Here is a 20,633-nt window from a genome sequence, read left to right on the forward strand (position 1 = left end):
TTGTTAGTTCGAGCTAGATCGAGCCGAGCCGAGCTAGCTCGAATTCTAATCGAGCCGAGATCGAGCCTCAAATCTCAGCTCGATTTAAAATTCGAGCTCGAGCCGAGTCAGCTCGAATCGAGTTCGAGCCGAGCTCGAGCTGGGTCTAGCTCGGCTCGACTCGGCTCGTTTACAGCCCTACACATTAGTGATGCATTGGCTAGCCGCCCATCTCAGGCAATAAAAAAAGGAACTATTCCCCCTCTTTCTAAATGTAAATATAGGAAATTTCTTTATTTTTTCAACATCAATTGGTACTCCCATTATATTTCACATCAATAATTTTAAATCACTTGGTTTGTTCAAGTTTAAACCTAAACCTCTTTTAAAAAACATGTGTCTTTATCAAGTGAGACATCCCCTATTATTGACTATAACTAATTTATTTAATTGAGTTGCTAAATTTCATTTATATATATTTTTTTTTGTAAATATGTAATTTTGATTTAATCAAAATAATTATAATTTTTGTTTTATGTTAAAAAGATTAAATCAAAATTATGAGTTTCATACAGTATTTTAAATGCAAACTTACTATTAACACAGTATTTTAAATGCAAACTTAATATTAAATTATTAATATAAAGTAAATTATACGGGTAATCCCTATGATAAGTTATGATTTAACTTTACATGATACCTTCTTTAATAAAATAAGCCATTTGGGTTCACCTGTTTGCTCACACAGTCACATGTCTTCTTTTGGTCTTGTCCATAAAAGCTTTTTTGTTAACTTCACGTAAAATTATCATATTTTACTTTTAGATAAAAGAAAAGTATTGATAGACTTTTCTTACACGTTAAGATAATAAAAAGAATTAAAAACTTGCCTTCATAACTATTAGCAAGCGAAAAAAAATTGTCTTATGCTCACTCTCCTACCCATCGATATCCATTATTCATTATTGTCAGGTAAACGTGTAAGTACCAAAAATACTCATTTATGATCTTATGTGGTAAGAATTTGCCCGTATGAGTTCTCAATACCCGAACCAATCTTAAAGTTGCCCTAATAACCGACTTGAAATATCGATACTCAGGTAGATATATTTATATATAGAGTCAATTATACATACGGTTCATGTGGTTTACTAAAAATACCACCTTTAGATACTAAGGTTTTCGAGTAACAAGTTCAGGTTATGTGGATTCCATTTTGTAGTACCTTTGAGTATGAAGGTTGACTTATGTTAACTAGTTAAGTTTTCTAAGGGTGAAGGGAGTGGTTACCTATTTGGAATAGGTAAACTTCTCATTCACCCAATCAGACAGTGTCACATCAATTCATCTAAATTGTTTACCTAATGCTCAAAAACGTTGGCGGTGGTTTACCTAATAGGGTTTAGATAAACTATTAAAAAAAAGGAAAAATGTGTGATTGGTTGAGAAGGAAAGGACCCCACCACATACCCATCTCTCTCCCCCTTCCCTCCCTCTCACCGAATCGCTGAGCACTCACCGAAAACGCCCCCCAATTCGGTAACATGTGCTCGGTAAAAATGATTGGCGATGGAGTTGGGATTGGTACCGCGTGGGTTTACCGACCCACTCTGTTCATCCCAAGGGCTATATGTTAAGTTTACTGTTACTAGTATGTTAAGTATTAATACCTTTGAGTATTAGTTGTGGTTTAATTTTTTTGTTAAGTCTAGATAACTAAAAAAGGTATAGAGATTGTTCGTGTAAGTTATCTAACCCTTTTACTTGAATAAAAACTATAAAGATTGTTCATGAAAATTACCTAAAATTAATAGACATGGTTATTTGTGTAATTTTCTTAAATTATAATAAATAAATAAATAAATAAATAATAAAAAAATGAACTATACCCCCTCATCAAGGATCCAAATCGTAGTCGTGTCCTCAAGTTCACATGCAAGATGATTCACTTCTGTATGGTTACAATTACGGATGGACTTTTTTTCCCAAATATTTGTATTCGTATCTGTATCGTACACGTATCCGTACCAATTTTAGGTATTTGGTACATGTATCGGTATCCAGATTTATTAATTTTGGTATTCGGTACTTTCGGTATTGGCACGGGTAGGGGTATGGGTAAAAACGGGTACTGATACCGAATTTTATGTAGACCTTTAAAAGTTTTTTTGTATTATGTTTTATTTCGTATTGTGGTATTTATAGTACTCGTATTGATTTTACCTATATGATACCCGTATCGTATTGGTACTCGTACCAATTTTACCTATTTGGTACTCGTACTATATTGGTACTCATGTCAATTTTACCTATTTAGTACTCGTACAAGTGTTCAAAACTAAATAAAAACAAAATGGTACCAAAGTGGGTACCATACCGAAAATACCCGTACCGTACCTATATATTTGGTACGATATTTGGTACCAAGTTTTGTTCAAATTCGGTACAATATTTTCAATACCAGAACGGGTATGGATACGAGTATTGTACCATTCTCATTCCTAGTTACAATCAAGTGGACACATCTACTCAACTTCATTAACTTTGATGTGTCGCACAAAATATAAAGTGTGTAAGTTCAAAGTCGTCATATTAATAAGCAATTCCTTGCTTAAATCACTAAAGTATTAATCTTGAAATAATACCTATTGGTAAAGTACTAAAGTTAGGTCTTAGGATTCTTGAAGTAGCATTAACTTTGTTCATGTTTAACCTTTCAAGGTCATGCTCTTGATAAAAGAATACATATGTTTCATTAAACGTATATATTCTTAACTTCTTCAATAATCTTTGTGTTCCTTCTATCAACGAAAAACTTTAATATTTTCTGTAGATTTTTCATTTTTGGTCATTTATGCTCTTTTACATATTCATTTAAATTTATCTATTAGTAATACTGTCTGTCCTATAATACGCCAGCGTAATTAAATTTGAGAACTAAGTCATGGGTAATCGACTAATGAACGAACAAACGAAAAACATGTTCATTTTCTTCGTTTATGTGCATTTATAATATTAACACACAAACGTGAACACGAACACGTTCATTTTCTTAACGAATGATGAACAAGAAAGTTTGTTCGTGTTCATTTGTTTGTTAAGTTAAAGTTAAATGAAACATGAACAAGCTTCATTCGTATTTATTAAGTTTTTTTTACAGAACTACTTAATATCCACACATTAGGGACCATTCTGATAATTTTGGACTTATCCACGGAGAAAAGTAAAAAATTATAAATAGTATAACTTATGAATAAAGCATAGGTACACTTTGTAAACGAATTTCTTTTAACAAAAATATTTAGTTTTTATTATCAATAAATTATTGTTATTGTTTCAAAAACATCATAAAAGCCAATGTCGATGATTAACTTTAAGATATGCATATTGTTCCTAGGATTTCCAGAAAGTATTGGTCCATTGAGGGCCATCAAATCTACAACCCCCTTCAAGGTCCCAAACAAATATTTGAGAAATAAAAATTCATTAATTTGTTGTTACTTTTTTTAAAATAATGGTATTTGATGTTTTTGGTTTTTGATCCATCTTTTTTTTTTTTATTATTATTTACTAAAGAAGTATAGAAATAGAGCTATCTTCGTATATTTTTAGTTGACTTTTGTGCTTTGTAATGTACCTAACATGTGCATTAATGCGTATACGTGAACTTAAAATAGGTAGAAGAAATTTAAATTCTGACATGTTGTAACATCTTTTGAGGCTACAATCCATTCAAAGATTCTTAGGCCGTCGGGTATGGGCATCGTCCCTGGTTTGTTTTGGTCCGGCGCCGGGCCAAACACGCCCCCCCCCCCCCCCCCCCCGGCTCCATCCTGGTCGTCCTCTTCTAGACGTTGGAGACACTCCATGAAGACAAAAAACATGCCTCCCCCTCTCTCACACACCTATAGATACAATATATACATACACATTTTTAGGTCCATCCCTCCATTTCCATACCTCCATCCTCACACCCATCCTACGTGGCGGATCATCCTCCAAAGGAGGACCATCACCATACTGCAAGCCTTATATTTTGTAGCATTCATCGTTATTAATTAATTAGATGAGTTTTATATTTTGTAGCATTCATCGTTATTAATTTACGTAAATGTTGTACGGCAGCCCATATCAAGTTAGGATGTTACACTATAATTATGTCTTACATGTGAGTGGAGGAAACTCACTAGAATACTGCATGTCATAACATTAGTGATAATTATGTCTTACATGATAGTGAATTGTGTTTTGAGCTGGTCATTGTCTCTAGTTTAACCGAGTCAAAGAAAAAGCTAAACGAAAATGGGCTTGACATGTCCAATATACATGGCGGACATTATTTATTTTTATTATTATTATTTTGAACAGCATCAATACATAGATATTAGTGAAAGCAGACTCGGGTACATACCCCTCACCAAAGCAAGACCTAAGGCAAGAGGTCGGAGGTTTTTAACCCGAATTTGAAAGCCATTGGACCCAAACCAACTTGTAGAGTTGAACCTAGGCATCAATACCAATTTGAACCCGGTTAAAACCTGGTTTCAAACCGGCCAAGCCCAATCCTTCCCCCTTCAAAAACTAGTTCTAACGCAACTCGGTTCGGCCAGAACCTTGTTTTGACTTTTGTTGCCCAAACCCAAACTGGTTTCAACCTGAACTGGTTTGGGCCAAAACCAAACTTCAACATAAACCGATTCGATTTGTGCACCTCTACCCAAGGCCTCAAAGCTAAACCTTTGATTCAGTTTCGTTATATACCAGTGTCAGACGCCCCTTCGTGTGATTTAAGTTTAAATGATTTTAAGTTACATTTGTAACAATAACTTGTTTAGTAAGTAAATACTTGAATAAAATGTTTAGTTATATTCAACTCTTTCCCCTACAGTCGTCAGTCACCAACATAAATCAACTTAGTGAGAAACAATTAGGTCCTGAAATATCAAGCAAAAACGTCTACATACAACCACAGTTCACAAACCGACACCGTTTTGTGACGTCTTTAACCACAACCAAGTCCAAAGAAAACAAAAATGGTTCAAATATCTGGATAATGAAACTAGATCCATAACCAAATCTAATTTACAGTTTAATGTCGTCGGGCTCCCTACATCAGCTACCAGCCAAAATTCTTCCACTTTTCTCCGGAATCCAGACACCGTTAAACTGCAAAAGTCAGACCCGAAACCGGTATCAAATTATCTAACAAGTCTAATAATTATAACAAAAAAAAAAACGACCCATTTGCTTATAATAAATGAGTGGGATCAAATACAATTTTCCTTTCCTTTTCTCTGGAATGAAAATTATCAAAATACCCTCTAATCAACCATATAGTGCTTTTTAAAGCAAATTAATATGTTGTTGATAATTTTTAAACCATTAATAATGCACCTAAAAGCAGCAACAATTATATATACTATAATATAATATAATAATATGCTATTTTACACATCAACCAACTTTGGCCCTTTAACTTCGGCATTAACCAATTTTAGCCCCTCAACTTTGGTAGTGACATATTTAGCCCCTTAACTAAAACACTCAACTTTGATATTAAACAACTTTAGCTTTGAACTTTAAAATTAAACAACTTTAGCTTTGAACTTTAATAATGACATGTTTAGCCCCTTAACTACACCAAACAACTTTAGCCCCTCAACTTTAATAATGACATGTTTAGGCCCTCAACTTTAATAATGACATATTTAGCCCCTCAACTTTAATAATGAGAGGCTTAGCCCCTTAACTAACACAACTGTAGCCCCTAAACTTTAATAATAAACAACTTTAGCCCCCCCAAACTTTAATAATAAACAACTTTAGCCCCAAAACTTTAATAATGACATGTTTAGCCCCTTAACTAAAACATCAAACAGCTTTAACTCTCGCAATTTGTTTATATTTTATCTACGTTTCGAACCCGCTACGGAGCGCGGGTGGTAACCCACCAGTATCCACAAAAAGACCAATAGAAGATTTTAAAAACAATGAAAATAAACTGAGCAGGAGAAAGAGGAATACCCAAAGGAGAAAACTTATTAAATCATCTGATCTGTGCTGGAGAACACAGTAAACCCGAAGCGTCTGATCCAACCACCGCAAGATCACAAACAGTACAAAGCTGGCCTTCTTGAGAAACAACAAAGTGCGAATTACAGTATGGGCATACAACATCCTTCTGTCCCCTGTATATCGGCACATAAGTAGCCCCACAAACAACAAACGGGTTTCTAAAATCGTAATTCAACTCCGTCGAATCCTTCATGTTTCTCTCAGCAGCCTGCATAACCGAACGGGCCGTTTTCATTTGGTTTTCGGCAGTAGGGTTAGTCTCCAATAACCTCCTTGCAAAATTTGACGCTGTGATTAAATTACCCGCTTTGTAACACACAGTCATAGCGTTCATCAATGCTAGCCTCAAATGCGGTAGCTGAAGGTTACAGTGAGTGAAATAAGCCGCCAGTTCTTGTTGGCGGACCGGGTTATTTTTTAATTCTCTTCGTTTAAGCTCCATTTGTAAACCCAAAACGTATTCTTTCACGATAATGATCAACTCTTTAACTTCGTCCACTTCTCGTCTAGACTCGACAACAATTAAAGGAATGGTATGAAGGATGGTTAAAAACAGGCGTAACGCTTCGGTAAATTTCCCGGTAGTGGTGGCTTTGTAACCCGCTTTGAGTTTTTCTTCTAACTGAGAGAAATTGAAGACGAGTGCGGGTAGGGCCCGGACGTTCGGACTTGCTGACTCACTCCAGCCCCGCTCGATAGCCAATGAGATCAACGGAGAAGATGAAAAGCAACGTAAGTAAGAATGACTTCCCATGTGAAGATCGATGAACAACGATTTCAACGGTGTGAAGTTTTTGATTCCGAGCTGGCGGGTCAACAACCGCATGGCGGTTTCAAAGTTTCCGGCCGCGGCATGTTCAGCAGCAAGAGACGATTTCTGCACCCATATCTGACTCACCGGCATACCGACAGTCGGCGTCACAAACGCTGATGACCGATTCGTAACACCTTTCGGGGTTTCGGTTTCCACGTCAGCAGGAAGCTCGAGATCTTCAAGATCCCAACCACCCTCTTCGTTTTCGTCCTCAACTGCTCCATCATCAAGCGCCATGCTGATGTCACCATTTTGAATATTATCCACATCGACAATATTGTCAATATCCAACTCCTCACCCCAATCGGCATCACCAGCATCTTCATACTCTTCGTTACCACCTTTTCCGACATTATCGAGACCGCCTTCGAATATTCCCTTCATGACCCGCAGTAACGGCCAATCTCCACCGCATAACACAGGCGTCGGTGGGATCAAAAGAGAGCTAGACCTCGAGGGTAAAGTTGGAACATTACCTTCAAGTTTATCCGCAAGATCTTCGACAATATCATTCAACCCGTGCGTTTTGGCTGTAGCGTACGCTAAAGCCAGATGACCAGCGTTAACCAAAATCTTAATCCGTTCTTGAACATCACCCAAATACAAAGCGTTATGAAACTGCCCCATAACATCGTTTTTCACCTCGGCTATTTTCATCATTTTTGACAGTTTGTCCAAATTTCCGGTAATCAGATATAAAAACGATAGCCTCTCGAAGTTTTTTGTCCTTTGGTACGCGTATTCAACGATACCGGAATTACCCTGCCGAAGCGCTTCGACACCTAATCTATACCAATGATCTTTTTCATCAATTTCTTTAGCAGACGCAACGGCAATCTGAATATTTCCGCTTTCAAGCGCCAGATTGAAACGCGTTCTTTCGTCTTTCACAAAATGTAGGGCGACTTCCGGAAAACCTTTTTGTTGTAAATACGCTATCATCGCTTGCCCACAAAGCTCCGAGTTTCGTATCATGCTCATTACATGATCGTATCTTTTTTTCAGTAAAGATAGCTTGAAAATATATTCGGTTGAATCAATAACTATCGGACGGTTTTTCCCATCACGGTCCAAACAAAAGACGGTATTTCCAAATATTTTTGTGATGTAAACCGGTACGTCAAGGGTCTTAATGATTCCACTGTCTCCGTTCGGTAAACAGTATTTAATATGAGTTAACGTTGTGTAGATGAACACACCGTTATCATCCCACGATCCGCTTTTCACTCTGATTGTTTCATGAAGTGTGCACCGATGAACGAGCTTCTTGTCAGCTATGATTATCGAATGCTTGCTAAGCAAGGCAACACTCTCCATATCACTTGACCAAACAACGTATCTTACAAAAGACGCCTGTAAGTCTCCAATAACCAATCGTTGTTGTAGGTCAAAGATGAACACTCTATCTTCCGCCCTGCATAGCAAGTTACCCGTACCAGCGTAGAATATCGCATCGGTCGCAAAAGGTAACGCACTCTTTTTCACGATCTCGTTTTTCAAGTTCTTGACGAGCACCTGATTCGTGCTTTTTTCGAGTACCGCAAATCTGTTTCGGGCCACGAAAACCGCAGACGCTCCGACACCGCGTTTCGCATCTTGAACTGTATCTCCTCTAGTAATACTCTCTTTAGGTATGATGTACAGTTCATAAGATCCACCATCTACATCTGAACATATTAAAATCGCGTTTTCGGTTGGGCTGTACGAAAGAGTTCGCGGGCCCTGGTTCAGGTTGTTGGAGCCCGGCCTACGGATCGGTAAAATTTGAGTATCTTTTTGAGAAGAGTACTCGTAGAATCGTAGAAAGCGGTCTTTTACGAAGTAGAGGGAATCACTGCTAACGGAGAAAGCGGGACGTTCGCGTTCTAACTTGAAAACGATCATACCACTGTCGTGGCCTGCTGCTAGAAGATTCATCTCGGGGTGACACCCAAGAATCCAGAACCGGTCATGCTCGCGTCGGAAAGTTTGTAGGCCGGTCCGTTTTGTAGCGTCCCAAACGCGAATGCTTTTGTCTTCGGAGTTTGATACTATGATGTCCTGTCTTGAATGGAAAAGAACACATGATACGTTATTCATGTGACCTCTTAGTGTGTCTACTTCCCATGCTTTTGTATCTGAAAGACAAAGTAAGTAATTTAGATTCAACAATAAAAATGTAACATATTGCATAGGCCTGTAAACGTACCGCACGTTCATGAACTGTTTGTGAACTTGTTCGCCGGGAAGTTTGTTTATGTTCTTTTATTTAATAAATGAATGAACATGAACACACGTTTTGTTAGTTCATTTATGTTCGTGAACGTTTGTTTATGTTTGTTCATTTGTTTACATTTGTCTATGTTTGTTTCAATTTAATACATAAATAGTTATATTTATACAAATATTAAACATAAAAGGAACTATCTACTATTTCTACGAATATAACTAATTGGTAATTGGGCTTTCTTGTAATAACAATGGCTTTTCCAATGGAGTTTATCATAATTAATCACTAATTTATATAAAAATTACTTTATGTATGTTTATGTTTAGTCAATTATGTTCATTTATGTTTGTACAATTATGTTCATTTGTGTTGTTTATTGTTTGTTAAATATGTCCGTTTACGTTCGTGAACTGTTCGTTTAGGTTTTAAATGAACGAACACGAACATGACCATTTTCTTAATAAACGAACATGAACAAAAAAAATGTGTTCAGTTACATGTTCGTGTTCGGTTAAAGTTTAACGAACAAACACAAACATGCCTCTATTCGTGTTCGTTCGGTTCATTTACAGGCGTAAATTATTGCATCACTGACTAAAAACAAGATATTGAAAAACACACCGTTCATCCGCCAGATCTTTACTTGACGGTCATCAGCTCCGGAAACAATAAGAGGAAGAGTGGGATGAAACGACGCCCAGTTGACTCCTCGATCATGGCCCTCCAAAACGTACTTCACGACAGCATCAACGCCACCGAAGAAATCGGCATTCATCTGACTCAGCCGAAGGATATCATCAGCAGGGGAAACTGTCTTCTTCTTTAGGGAACCAATATCCCAAACTCGAACGGTTTGATCTAACGATGCTGATACCACAAGGTCCTCTTTTGGATGGAATAAAGCGCACATTACGTAATGATTGTGTCCGGTCAAAACAGAAATGCAAGTACGAGATTGCCAGTTCCAGATACGGATAGTTTGATCATCACTAGCGCTAACGATCCAAGGATTCTCATGATGAAATTGAACGGTCCGGATATAATCGAGATGGCCGAGAAGAGTAAACAAACAGCGATGAAGCTTGTAGTTCCATACTTTGATCTTGTAATCATCTCCTGCATGTATGATAACACATTTAATACAAAAGGTAATCCCAAATGCTCTTAAGAAACATATGTAAATGCTCTGAACTAACGAATAGAAAAAAAAACATAGGAATAACTGTTTACAACTTTGTATATGTAAAGTAAACAGAATAAAATGATTCTTCAGCACTTGCTCGTATGCAATACATCACATCTATCCATGTTTTTCGGATTTTAATATTAAAACATTGCAAAAAAATGACACAGAATTCCCAAAATGTATTGAGTGTGAAGTTCCAATCATCACTACATGGCGCAAGCTTAAATCACTACTTAGCATAGATCGGAAATTCGGAGAACACAGAAGACTTCGAATGAGTTTATGGGTATAATGATCCACATAAAAAAAGCTTCAAAATAGAATCATCATAGATTCACATAGCATCATCAATAGATCAGCTAACAACAACAACAACAAAACTGAATGAATCAGCTTAGAGTAAAAAAACTAGACTTCCATCACTACCATGGCACAAACTTAAAACACTAATCCGTATGGATCCCAAAACTTCAAATAATCCACTAAACAAGAAGCTTTAATTCAAAGCAACATCAATTCACATAATAACATCATAAACAGATCAACTAACAGTAAAAAACCCTAAACTCCCAATCACCACTACCAATTCATCACAAACTTAAAATATGAATCCGCTAAGCCCCTAGAACACCAACAGATTCAAATAATCATCAATTCACATAGCAACATAAACAGATCATCCACCAGTAAAAGAAAAACCCTAAAATCCAGAACCATTCCATACATCTCAACACAACACAACACAATCCAAACATAACATAACAAACCTCCAGAAACAAAAAGCGGTTGCGACTGATGAAAGTGCACGCCACGAACAGGACCATCATGTTCATCAAACCGATCAATGAGCGTCCCCATCCGGTAATCCCATAGCTGGATCACACCACTGTGAAGACTCGCCAAGATCCATGGCCTTTTGCTGTGGAAACTCAAGCCTTTCACTCGATTACTCTTCGTCTCAAACTTCGTCAACATCTTGTTCAACCGTTTTCTAACCTAATTAATCAATCGAACAATTAAAGAGATCATGTAACTCGCAATTCAAATGAATAATCGTGTGATCCGAAAACCTAGAGTGATTGTTACCTTTAGATCTGAGAATTGAGTGCCCTAATTTGGAGAATTGATCGATTTGATTTGGGGATTAATATGCAGTAGGGTTGTGATCAGACGGCATTTGTGTGTGTTGAAAAGAGTGAGATCTGAGGGTGTGAAGAAGATGAGTTGTGTAAAATTATTATTATTTATATTTATATGGTATGGCCTGGTAGCAGTAAAATGTATTGATACAAGTCAATGAATTATTAAATTATATGTGTTTTTACATGGAAATGATAAAACCTACATGAGAATCGAACCTAGGGTCTGTTTGGTATGGGGTAATGGAATGGACGAAGGAATGGAATGGACGAAGGAATGGAATGGACGAGGGAATGCAATGGATCATTACCATTTCATGTCATGTTTGGTTACCATGTGAATGGAATGAATTATTATTGTGTATTTTTCGGTAGGCAAGAAAAACGTAGTAATAAAATTAGCGGTGAGTGGTGGTGGTGGTCGGTGGCAGTGATTGTGGGTGGTTATAGGTGGCGGTGGTGGGTGTCGGCGGCGGTGGCGGCGAGTGGCGGCGAGTGGCGGTGAGTGCGGCGGTGACGACGAGTGGTGGTGGCGACAAGGTGGCCGTTGGTGGTGGGTGGCAGCAAAGGTGGCGGTTGGTGGCGGCGGCGGTGGCGATTGGTGATGGCGGTGCTGGTGGCGTCGACGATGGTGGTGGGCGGCAGCGACGAGTGGCGTTGGCGGTTGGTCGTAGCTGTGGGTGATAACCGTGGCGAGTGGGTGGTGGCGGCGGTGGTTGTCCAGGTGAGGTGGTGGCTGGTGGCGGTGATGGCGTCGGTGGTGGGTGGTGATGGTGGTGGGTTGTGCCGAAGGTCGTGGGTTGTGGTGTTGTTGATGAATGGTGCAAGAGAAGATGGAATGGAAAAAAAACATGGGGGATGGAAGGAATGATTTTGAGGGAATGGAATGCTTTTTGGAATGGGTGATTCCATTCCATTGACCAACCAAACACTTTTTTCTTCATTCCCTCGTAATCACTCATTCCATTCCCCCTCTCATTCCTGCATACCAAACACTACCCTAGGGTCTCATAGTTTTTAAGACTTATCTCACTTCTAACATGCTACTATGCTATAGTGTCATGGGCGGATTGATATCTCAGGTTTGTTTATAAATCAGTTGTGTTTGGGTTTTGTGTAAATTAAATGGGTCGAATCGGTAACTTGTTTAAAGTTAGAATTGAAATATATATATATATATATAGTTTATAAAAACATGGAAAGGATAAGGTGTTTGGGTTGATCGGTCTAACTTTGTTTGATAAGTATGTCGGGTTTTGGGTTGTTTGTTTGAAAATGGGTTGGAATTTAAGTTGTGTGTGAAATATTAAGTGGATTGAATCGTTAACTTGTTTAAAGTTTGAATTGATATAAGTCTAGGATGTCAACTCGTTTGCAACTTTATTCTTGTTGATTTTTTTTATAAGACAGAGTTTAGATAAATGGATTATTTAGTCATTTATAATTTTTTTAATGTGTGTGGATTAAATTGGTATATTTAACACCATTAAGCAAAACCGTTATTTGCATTTTTAGTTTTTAATTCCACTATATATTAAGAATTGTATACTTGCATGTTAAGTTAATTCTAATATATACTTTATACTTCTAAACATATATTCCACTATTAAGAATTGTATACTTGGATGTTAAGTTAGAACATATACTTTATACTTCTAAGGGCATGTTTGGCTAAACTTATTTAACTTAAAAATGACTTTTTTGTAAAATGACTAAAAGGGGCATTTATACTTCTAAGTGTTTGGATTAGCTTATAGGGTGGGAAAAGTCAATAAGTCAATAAGTTGTTTTTTAAAAAAGTGTTTGGCTTAGCTTATTAATGTAAAATGACTAAAAAAGACATTCTTTTATAAGTCAATAAGTTAAAACAAGGGTAATATGGTAATTTGGTTTTTGAAAAGTTAAAAGCTCCTCAAAAAGTCACAATACTCTGACTTCTCAAAAATGACTTTTTCTCCAGTACAACAAGTCATTTTAAAAAGTCCTTTTGGGTTTGCCAAACACAAAATCTCCTTATTAGCTTTTTGAAAAAGCTAATAAGTTCAAAAAGCTAATAAGTCAATAAGTTGGTTCAAAAAGCTTAGCCAAACATGCCCTAAACATATATTGCATGTTAAGTAAATGAATTGTATGATTTTTTTACCACGGAAATGACAAGGTGTTTAGGTTGATCGGTTTAACTTGTATGATAAGTATGTCATGTTTTGAGTTGGTACGTTTGGTTTGTTTGATAACAGAGTCGTGTTTAGGTTGTATGCAGCAGCGATTGAGAATTTTGCCTAAAAATAAACTAGTTTTTTTAACGGAACCCTTAGAGTAGGTCTACCCCTGATTCTATGCAAATTAAATGGGCTGAATTGTTGACTTGTTTAAAGTTATAAGTGAAAGATGTACATTGTATAAATTATTGCAACTTTATTATAGCTTGCTCATGTAATTTATATGTGAACTCATTTGAGCCGTTTAAATAAACAAGTTACACGGTCTTGTTCAAGGTATAATATTTTATACATGTCTGGATTAGTTTGATGTACAACACGAATACGCAAACCCCATATTTACATCTTTAGTCTATGATTCCACTAGCAAGAATTTTCTTGCATCCTAAGTTCCTCCTAAAATAATTTATACTTCTTAACTTGTATATTTCACTTATAGGGGCAAAACCCGATCACTTACCTAAAATTATCAAACTTGTAAAATACTCTTTTATTGGTTACAATCCATCCATCATCGCTCATTCACACATCATATATCCATAGCAACTAACATATATATGAAAATATAACCAAAATTAACTAGTTGGCCTAATATGTATAAAAATAACTTAAAAACGGGTAAATATAAGATCCAATGGACGTCATTGTCTTGTTTGATAATAAAATGATTGGCCTAGTGTATTAAAAAAAAGCAGCCGCTTTATGCCCCCACATTACACGAGGCTTCATTCTTTTCGAGTTTTAGCATTAGTTTTGATTTATAGATGAAGAGAAGAGGGGAATGACGATTAATCTAGGTGAGCCCACACTAACAGTGGTTGAATTATTGCTTTTCCATTCCTTTTCTTTTAGTTCTACGACATTTTCAAGTATAGTATTACTTTTGACTTTAAATATGATGATAGGGGATGATGAACCCGCTACTGCTACTGCTACTTCGATCAGTCCCTATATGGAAGAAACAACGTAGCAAAGTGGACATCAGCATACTGTTACATGAATAATAGTTGAGGGGTCCAAAGTGTAATAGTGAATAGTTTAGGGATGAGTCCTGTCAAGTATAGTAGTAGTTGGTTAAGAGTTAGTTAGGATCGTTGTACTAAACAGAAGTTGGTAATGACAGTTGGTATCGTTGAGTTGAGCTAACTTCTATGTCTTTCTCTCTCTAACTCTCTCTCTCTCTAAAATTCATTCGTAACATTGGTATCAGAGTTACCGATTCTCGGTACTCTGTGATTCAAATTCAATCAAAACCCTATCATTCGTTTCAAATCAGTGAAATTAATCTTTGTTCGATCAAATTTCGTTCCAATTTCAATTTGCAAAATTGGAATTGATCATTGTTTCGGTCAATTCTACTCAAATCTTTGTTCATCATCTGAATTGATCATTATTCGATCAATTGTGTTCGAGAATTGAAACCATCACACAAGAATTCAATTCTATGGCTACCACAAGAAGTCAAGCTGAGATTGAAAAAACATTAAAAGATCACACAACTGCATTGCTTAAATTTGATGCTTTCGTGGAGAAGACAGAACACACTTTTACATATTTTAAGCAAATGTTAGAGAAATTGGTCAATAATAACAATAATAATCAAACAAGTTCCAGCAACACAAGTGTTAACAATAAAGAAATCAACAAGAATGACAGACTATTCAGATTGGGGAAAATTGAATTTCCGAAGTATAATGGAACTGAAGATGTTGAAGATTAGGTGTGTAAGTGTGAGCACTTCTTTGATGGGGATGATAGTCTGGAAAATCACAAGTTCATGTATGCTTTAATCAATTTTGTCACACCCCGATCGCGTTAAAACAACAAACCGCAGCGAAAAAGTCGGGGAGTGTCGTAACAGAATCATTGTTTCATAACACATGGATTGAAGTTCTGTTTTATTGAATTAAATGTATTACATTGCATTGAAAATAGAAACAAAACATGAACAAATAGACTTTCATTGTTATTAAGTCACTAAGGCCTCATCCATGCCTTTGTGAGCATGCATCAATATCATCATCAATCATCATCAACTATGGTACCTGAAACATATGTGAAAATACGTCAGCATAAAAATGCCGGCGAGTACATAGGTTTTATGTGAGTGTCAGATTCATGGCTCGTTTACATTTTGAAATAACTTGAACAACTTCGTTAATTAATATTAGAAAACCTAGTTTTGTAAAACGTTTGTAATGAAAATTGAAATAACCAAGTCAAAACAGATTAGTTATATTTTATAAAACCTCGATGTCATGAATCTTAACTCAAAACATTTGTTTATGTAAACCCAGATTGTAAATCGTTTTTGTAAAAACTCGAATGGTTTATATTGTTAGACAAACCTTGTAATATAACTTTGTTTTGAAAACACTTGCCCAAGTGATCTAGATAACGCAACGATATATAATGTGTTAAAAGCACTTATATATAGGAAGTACCAGCGGCGTATCCACCATGTTTTTATCACATTACACCCGCCCCGTTACCTAATCACTTCCCTAACCCAATGGTTCAAACATAGATCAAACAGTTCCAAATGGTTCAACAATTCAAATAACCCACATAGATTAAACAGTTCCAAATGGTTCAAACAGTCCAAATGATTCACATAGATCAAACAGTTCCAAACGGTTCAACAGTTCAAATAACCCACATGGATCAAATAGTTCCAAACGGTTCAAAATGTAAAACAATGTGTCCATATGCTGGATGAACATATGCAACAAAATGTAATATATGAAAATTAATGTGCTAGCATGCTAAGTGAACATACATAGCAAAACGTAATGAAATCATGTACTATATGCTTACTAATGAACATAGCAAGTATATGATATAAAAGCATGAAAAGCACGAAAGTAACAAGTAGGCACATGTGTTTCAACCCAAAATGTTTGAAAACAGTAAAAGAGGGGACTATGTACTCACTTGAGGATTCTTAGATGTCGCAACCCCCGTCCCTCTATTACAACCCCGGGAAAGAGCGGCCGCGGCCAGTTTCGGTGGTATCCTGTTTTAGTCTAATTTGGCAACGGAATTTACATCAGGACCGTAGTTAGGAAATATTTTATTAGAGTAAAATACCACACTTTCATAATATTAAACACATGGGTTAAACCCAAGTTTTCAGTACACACATTTTCATAGGAATAAATCCTATTTTTATTTAATAAAAACATCTATCCATTTTAGGTAACTTTATTGCCACTTTTCCAAGCCTTCAGTGCTGTCCAGCTGGCTTCTATTTAGTTTTCACATTTTGTTACCTGAAACACGTTTTAAAAACATTTTGTCAGTGGGAAATACTGGTGAGTGAATCCTAGTTCAATCAAGTTTTAATAAAAACCATTGTACCGTATTAAGGGCGGTCTCGCAATTACATTTGTTTCCAAGTCATACCAATTACCACCCACGGTATTGTCAAACCTAACTTGTGGAAATGTTACTCCTTGACCAGGTGGTAACAAATTTTGTATACAAAACCCCAACATACCGACGATAATTGTATCCTTACAAATACTCAATAACTGTTTAATATATAATTAATTGTGTGAGGTTTTGTAAAAACAATTTGCAAAAAAGAGATTACTCACAAAAAAGTTTACACAAAAAGAGGATTACTCACATTGTTGTCTTAGATTATCCTTTAGGGTTTCCTGGTGACAATCTATAAATTACACAAATGCACGCGTGTTAGTATAATAACCCATTTTAACATTAGCAATACCCTCCCTGATACGGCATTCCAACGACTACGTCGGGCAGAACCACGACAGCCGTTACGGAACCCTAGATCAATCGGGCAGAGTATCTAATACGTATCCAGGGGTTTTGATGCTTACAACGGAGCAGAACCTCGCTATTTAGGGGGTATTAGACCCGAGTATAGCTTCTACTATGTGAAAATTCGAGATTAAGAAGAGAAATTGAGCAAGTCGACTGAAGATCCGAGGCCTCCTTTATATAGGGCCTGATCTTGACTTTGTCGCGGCCCGCGTAAAATAAGACAAGGGCTTACGTGGCCCGCGTAGTAGCCCAGGTAGGGTTTAGGTGATCCGGGTCATCGACTAGGTTCAACACGCGTTATGACACGTGTCAACACCGGGGTTTGCCGGACCTTTAAGTTGTCGCGACTCGCGTAAGGGTAGCCAAAGGGCTACGCGGCCCGCGTCAAACCCAAAAACTTGATTTTTAATTATTTTTAATAATATTTGGAGTATTCGGGGTCCGTTTTCACGTATGGAGTGTTTTTAGGGACATATTAGGATATTTTAAATATTTTTAGGGTGTCGGAAAATATTACGAGGGTGTCGGTTTAGAGTTGTTATATCCTCCCCACCTTGTTTTTAGAGCTTATCCTCGAGGTCTACTGGAACATGTGTGGATATTTCCTTTGCATTTCTAATTCAAGCTCCCATGTATACTCTAGTCCTCTTTTGGAGTCCCACTTCACTATGATTAGAACTAATCTCTTGTGCTTGAGATTCTTAACCTTCCTGTCTTCAATCTGTAGAGGCCTTTCTACAAAATTGAGTTGTTCATTTACCTCTATATCCTTTAGAGGTACCATAAGTGATTCATCAGCTAAACATTTCTTGAGATTAGATATATGAAATACATCATGTATTCCTGCCATTTCCTCTGGCAGTTGTAGCTGATAGCTACATGTCCTATTCTTCTAATAATCTCAAAAGGTCCAACATACCTGGGACTTAGCTTTCCCCGCTTGATGAATCTTACCATTCCTTTCCAAGGAAAGACTTTTAACAATACTTTGTCACCTACCTGGAATTCTAACGGCTTACGTCTGTTATCAGCGTAGCTCTTCTGTCGATCACGTGCTGCTTTCAGTCGTTCCTTAACTTGAACGATTTTGTCGGTTGTTTCTTGTATTATCTCAGGTCCAGATAGTTGCTTTTCCCCAATTTCTGCCCAACAGACTGGGGTTCTGAACTTTCGTCCATAAAGTGCTTCGAATGGTGCAGCATTGATACTTGTGTGATAACTGTTATTATAAGAAAATTCTATTAACGGTAAGTGATCGTCCCAATTACCTCTGAAATCAATTACACAAGCTCTAAGCATATCTTCCATTGTCTGAATTGTCCTTTCGCTTTGTCCGTCCGTTTGAGGGTGATAAGCAGTGCTTAGATTTAGCTTGGTTCCCATTGCTTTTTGGAAACTTGCCTAAAAATGAGAGGTAAAACGGCTATCCCTATCAGAAACAATTGATAAAGGAATTCCATGTAATGAAACTATTTCATTTACATATAATTTGGCTAATTGTTCCATGCTGAAAGTTTCTTTCATTGGTAGGAAATGAGCTGATTTAGTTAGCCTATCTACAATCACCCAGATTGTATCATTACTTTTCCTTGTTTTGGGTAATTTGGTAACAAAATCCATTGTTATCAATTCCCATTTCCAAACTGGCATCTCCAGTTGTTGCAGCAATCCTGAGGGTTTCTGGTGTTCAGCTTTAACTTGGGAACAAGTTAAACATTTGGAAACATAAGCTGCTATATCTTTCTTCATTCCTATCCACCAGAAATTTTTCCTTAAATCCTGGTACATCTTATCACTTCCTGGATGCATCGTATACTTGGACTTATGGGCTTCTTCTAATATACGATGACGTAGGTTTCCTAATTTAGGTATCCATATTCTCTTTTTATGGAATCTCCAAATTCCATCTGTTCCTTGTTCTAATTCCTTAATCATTCCTTTTAATTTTTCAGTATCATCCTTGATTACTGATTCTTGTACTTTTCTAATTTGATCATTTAAATCTAATTGTAGATTTAATTTAAGAGAACGTACCCTTTTTGCCTTTTCGTGATACTTTCGGCTTAAAGCATCAGCCACTACATTGGCTTTCCCTGCATGATACTGGAAATTACAATCATAATCACTAAGAATCTCCATCCAGCGTCTTTGTCTCATATTCAGTTCTTTTTGCCCGAAAACATACCTTAAACTTTTATGATCTGTGAATATGGTAAACTTACTACCATAAAGATAATGTCTCCAAATCTTAAGGGCAAAAATTATGGCTCCTAATTCTAGATCATGGGTTGAATAATTCTCTTCATGATTCTTAAGTTGTCTAGATGCGTAAGCTATAACCTTTTGACGTTGCATTAATACACATCCATAACCTAATTTAGAAGCATCACAATAGACTACAAAGTCTTCAGTTCCTTCTGGTAACGTTAATATGGGTGCATGAGTTAATCTTTGCTTAAGGATTCTAAAAGCTTCTTCCTGTTTTGGTCCCCATTCAAACTTAATGGATTTACAGGTTAACTTGGTTAAGGGAATGGCTATTCTTGAAAAATCTTGAATAAATCTTCTATAATCACCAGCCAATCCTAAGATACTTCTAACTTCGGTTGGCGATTCAGGGGTTTTCCATTAGGTAATCACCTCGATCTTTGTTGGATCCATATGAATTCCTTCATGGTTGACTAAGTGTCCAAGAAACTGTACCTGTTCTAACCAAAACTCGCACTTTGAAAACTTCGCATAAAGCTTTTCTTTTCTTAATAGACTTAAAAGTGCTTGCAAATGCTTTGCATGATCCTCTTTACTTTTAGAGTAAATGAGAATATCATCAATAAAAACAATTATGAATTTATCCAAATATGGCTTACATATTCGGTTCATCATGTCCATAAATACAGCTGGGGCATTGGTTAAACCAAATGGCATGACAGTAAATTCATAATGACCATACCTTGTTCTGAATGCGGTTTTAGGAATGTCCTCTTCCTGTACCTTTAATTGATGATATCCTGATCTTAAATCGATTTTAGAGAAAAATCGAGCTCCTTGAAGTTGATCGAACAAATCATCGATTCTTGGTAATGGGTATCGATTCTTAATCGTGACCTTGTTCAATTCACGGTAGTCAATGCACATACGCATTGATCCGTCCTTCTTTTTGACGAACAGTATCGGTGCTCCCCATGGCAATGAGCTTGGCTGTATGAATCCTTTCTCCAAC

The 20,633-nt window shown here is 36.7% G+C and overlaps 1 protein-coding gene across 1 annotated transcript; it reads right to left on the reverse strand.

Annotated features, from left to right (window-relative positions):
• Window positions 1–4,892: 4,892 nt before the first annotated feature.
• Window positions 4,893–11,506, reverse strand: LOC110916486 (coatomer subunit alpha-1). Its single transcript, XM_022161210.2, has 5 exons — window positions 11,350–11,506; window positions 11,031–11,259; window positions 9,699–10,193; window positions 6,004–8,985; window positions 4,893–5,145 (listed from the first exon to the last, which is right to left on the reverse strand). Exons 2-4 carry the CDS (start codon window positions 11,236–11,238, stop codon window positions 6,026–6,028), a joined length of 3,663 nt encoding a protein of 1,220 aa, XP_022016902.1. The 5' UTR covers window positions 11,239–11,259; window positions 11,350–11,506; the 3' UTR covers window positions 4,893–5,145; window positions 6,004–6,025.
• Window positions 11,507–20,633: the final 9,127 nt, after the last annotated feature.

This window comes from Helianthus annuus, chromosome 2, assembly GCF_002127325.2.
Source record: "Helianthus annuus cultivar XRQ/B chromosome 2, HanXRQr2.0-SUNRISE, whole genome shotgun sequence".
In the NCBI taxonomy this organism is placed as follows: domain Eukaryota; kingdom Viridiplantae; phylum Streptophyta; class Magnoliopsida; order Asterales; family Asteraceae; genus Helianthus; species Helianthus annuus.

Bases quoted from the DNA above. Each gene is read 5' to 3' on its own strand.
- LOC110916486 (XM_022161210.2), bottom strand. From the start codon at position 11,238: ATGTTGACGAAGTTTGAGACGAAGAGTAATCGAGTGAAAGGCTTGAGT. The intron at 10,194-11,030 runs GTTTGTTATGTT...TCATACATGCAG, and splicing joins ACCGCTTTTTGTTTCTGGAG to GAGATGATTACAAGATCAAA. The intron at 8,986-9,698 runs GTGTGTTTTTCA...TTTGTCTTTCAG, and splicing joins AAAGATCTGGCGGATGAACG to ATACAAAAGCATGGGAAGTA.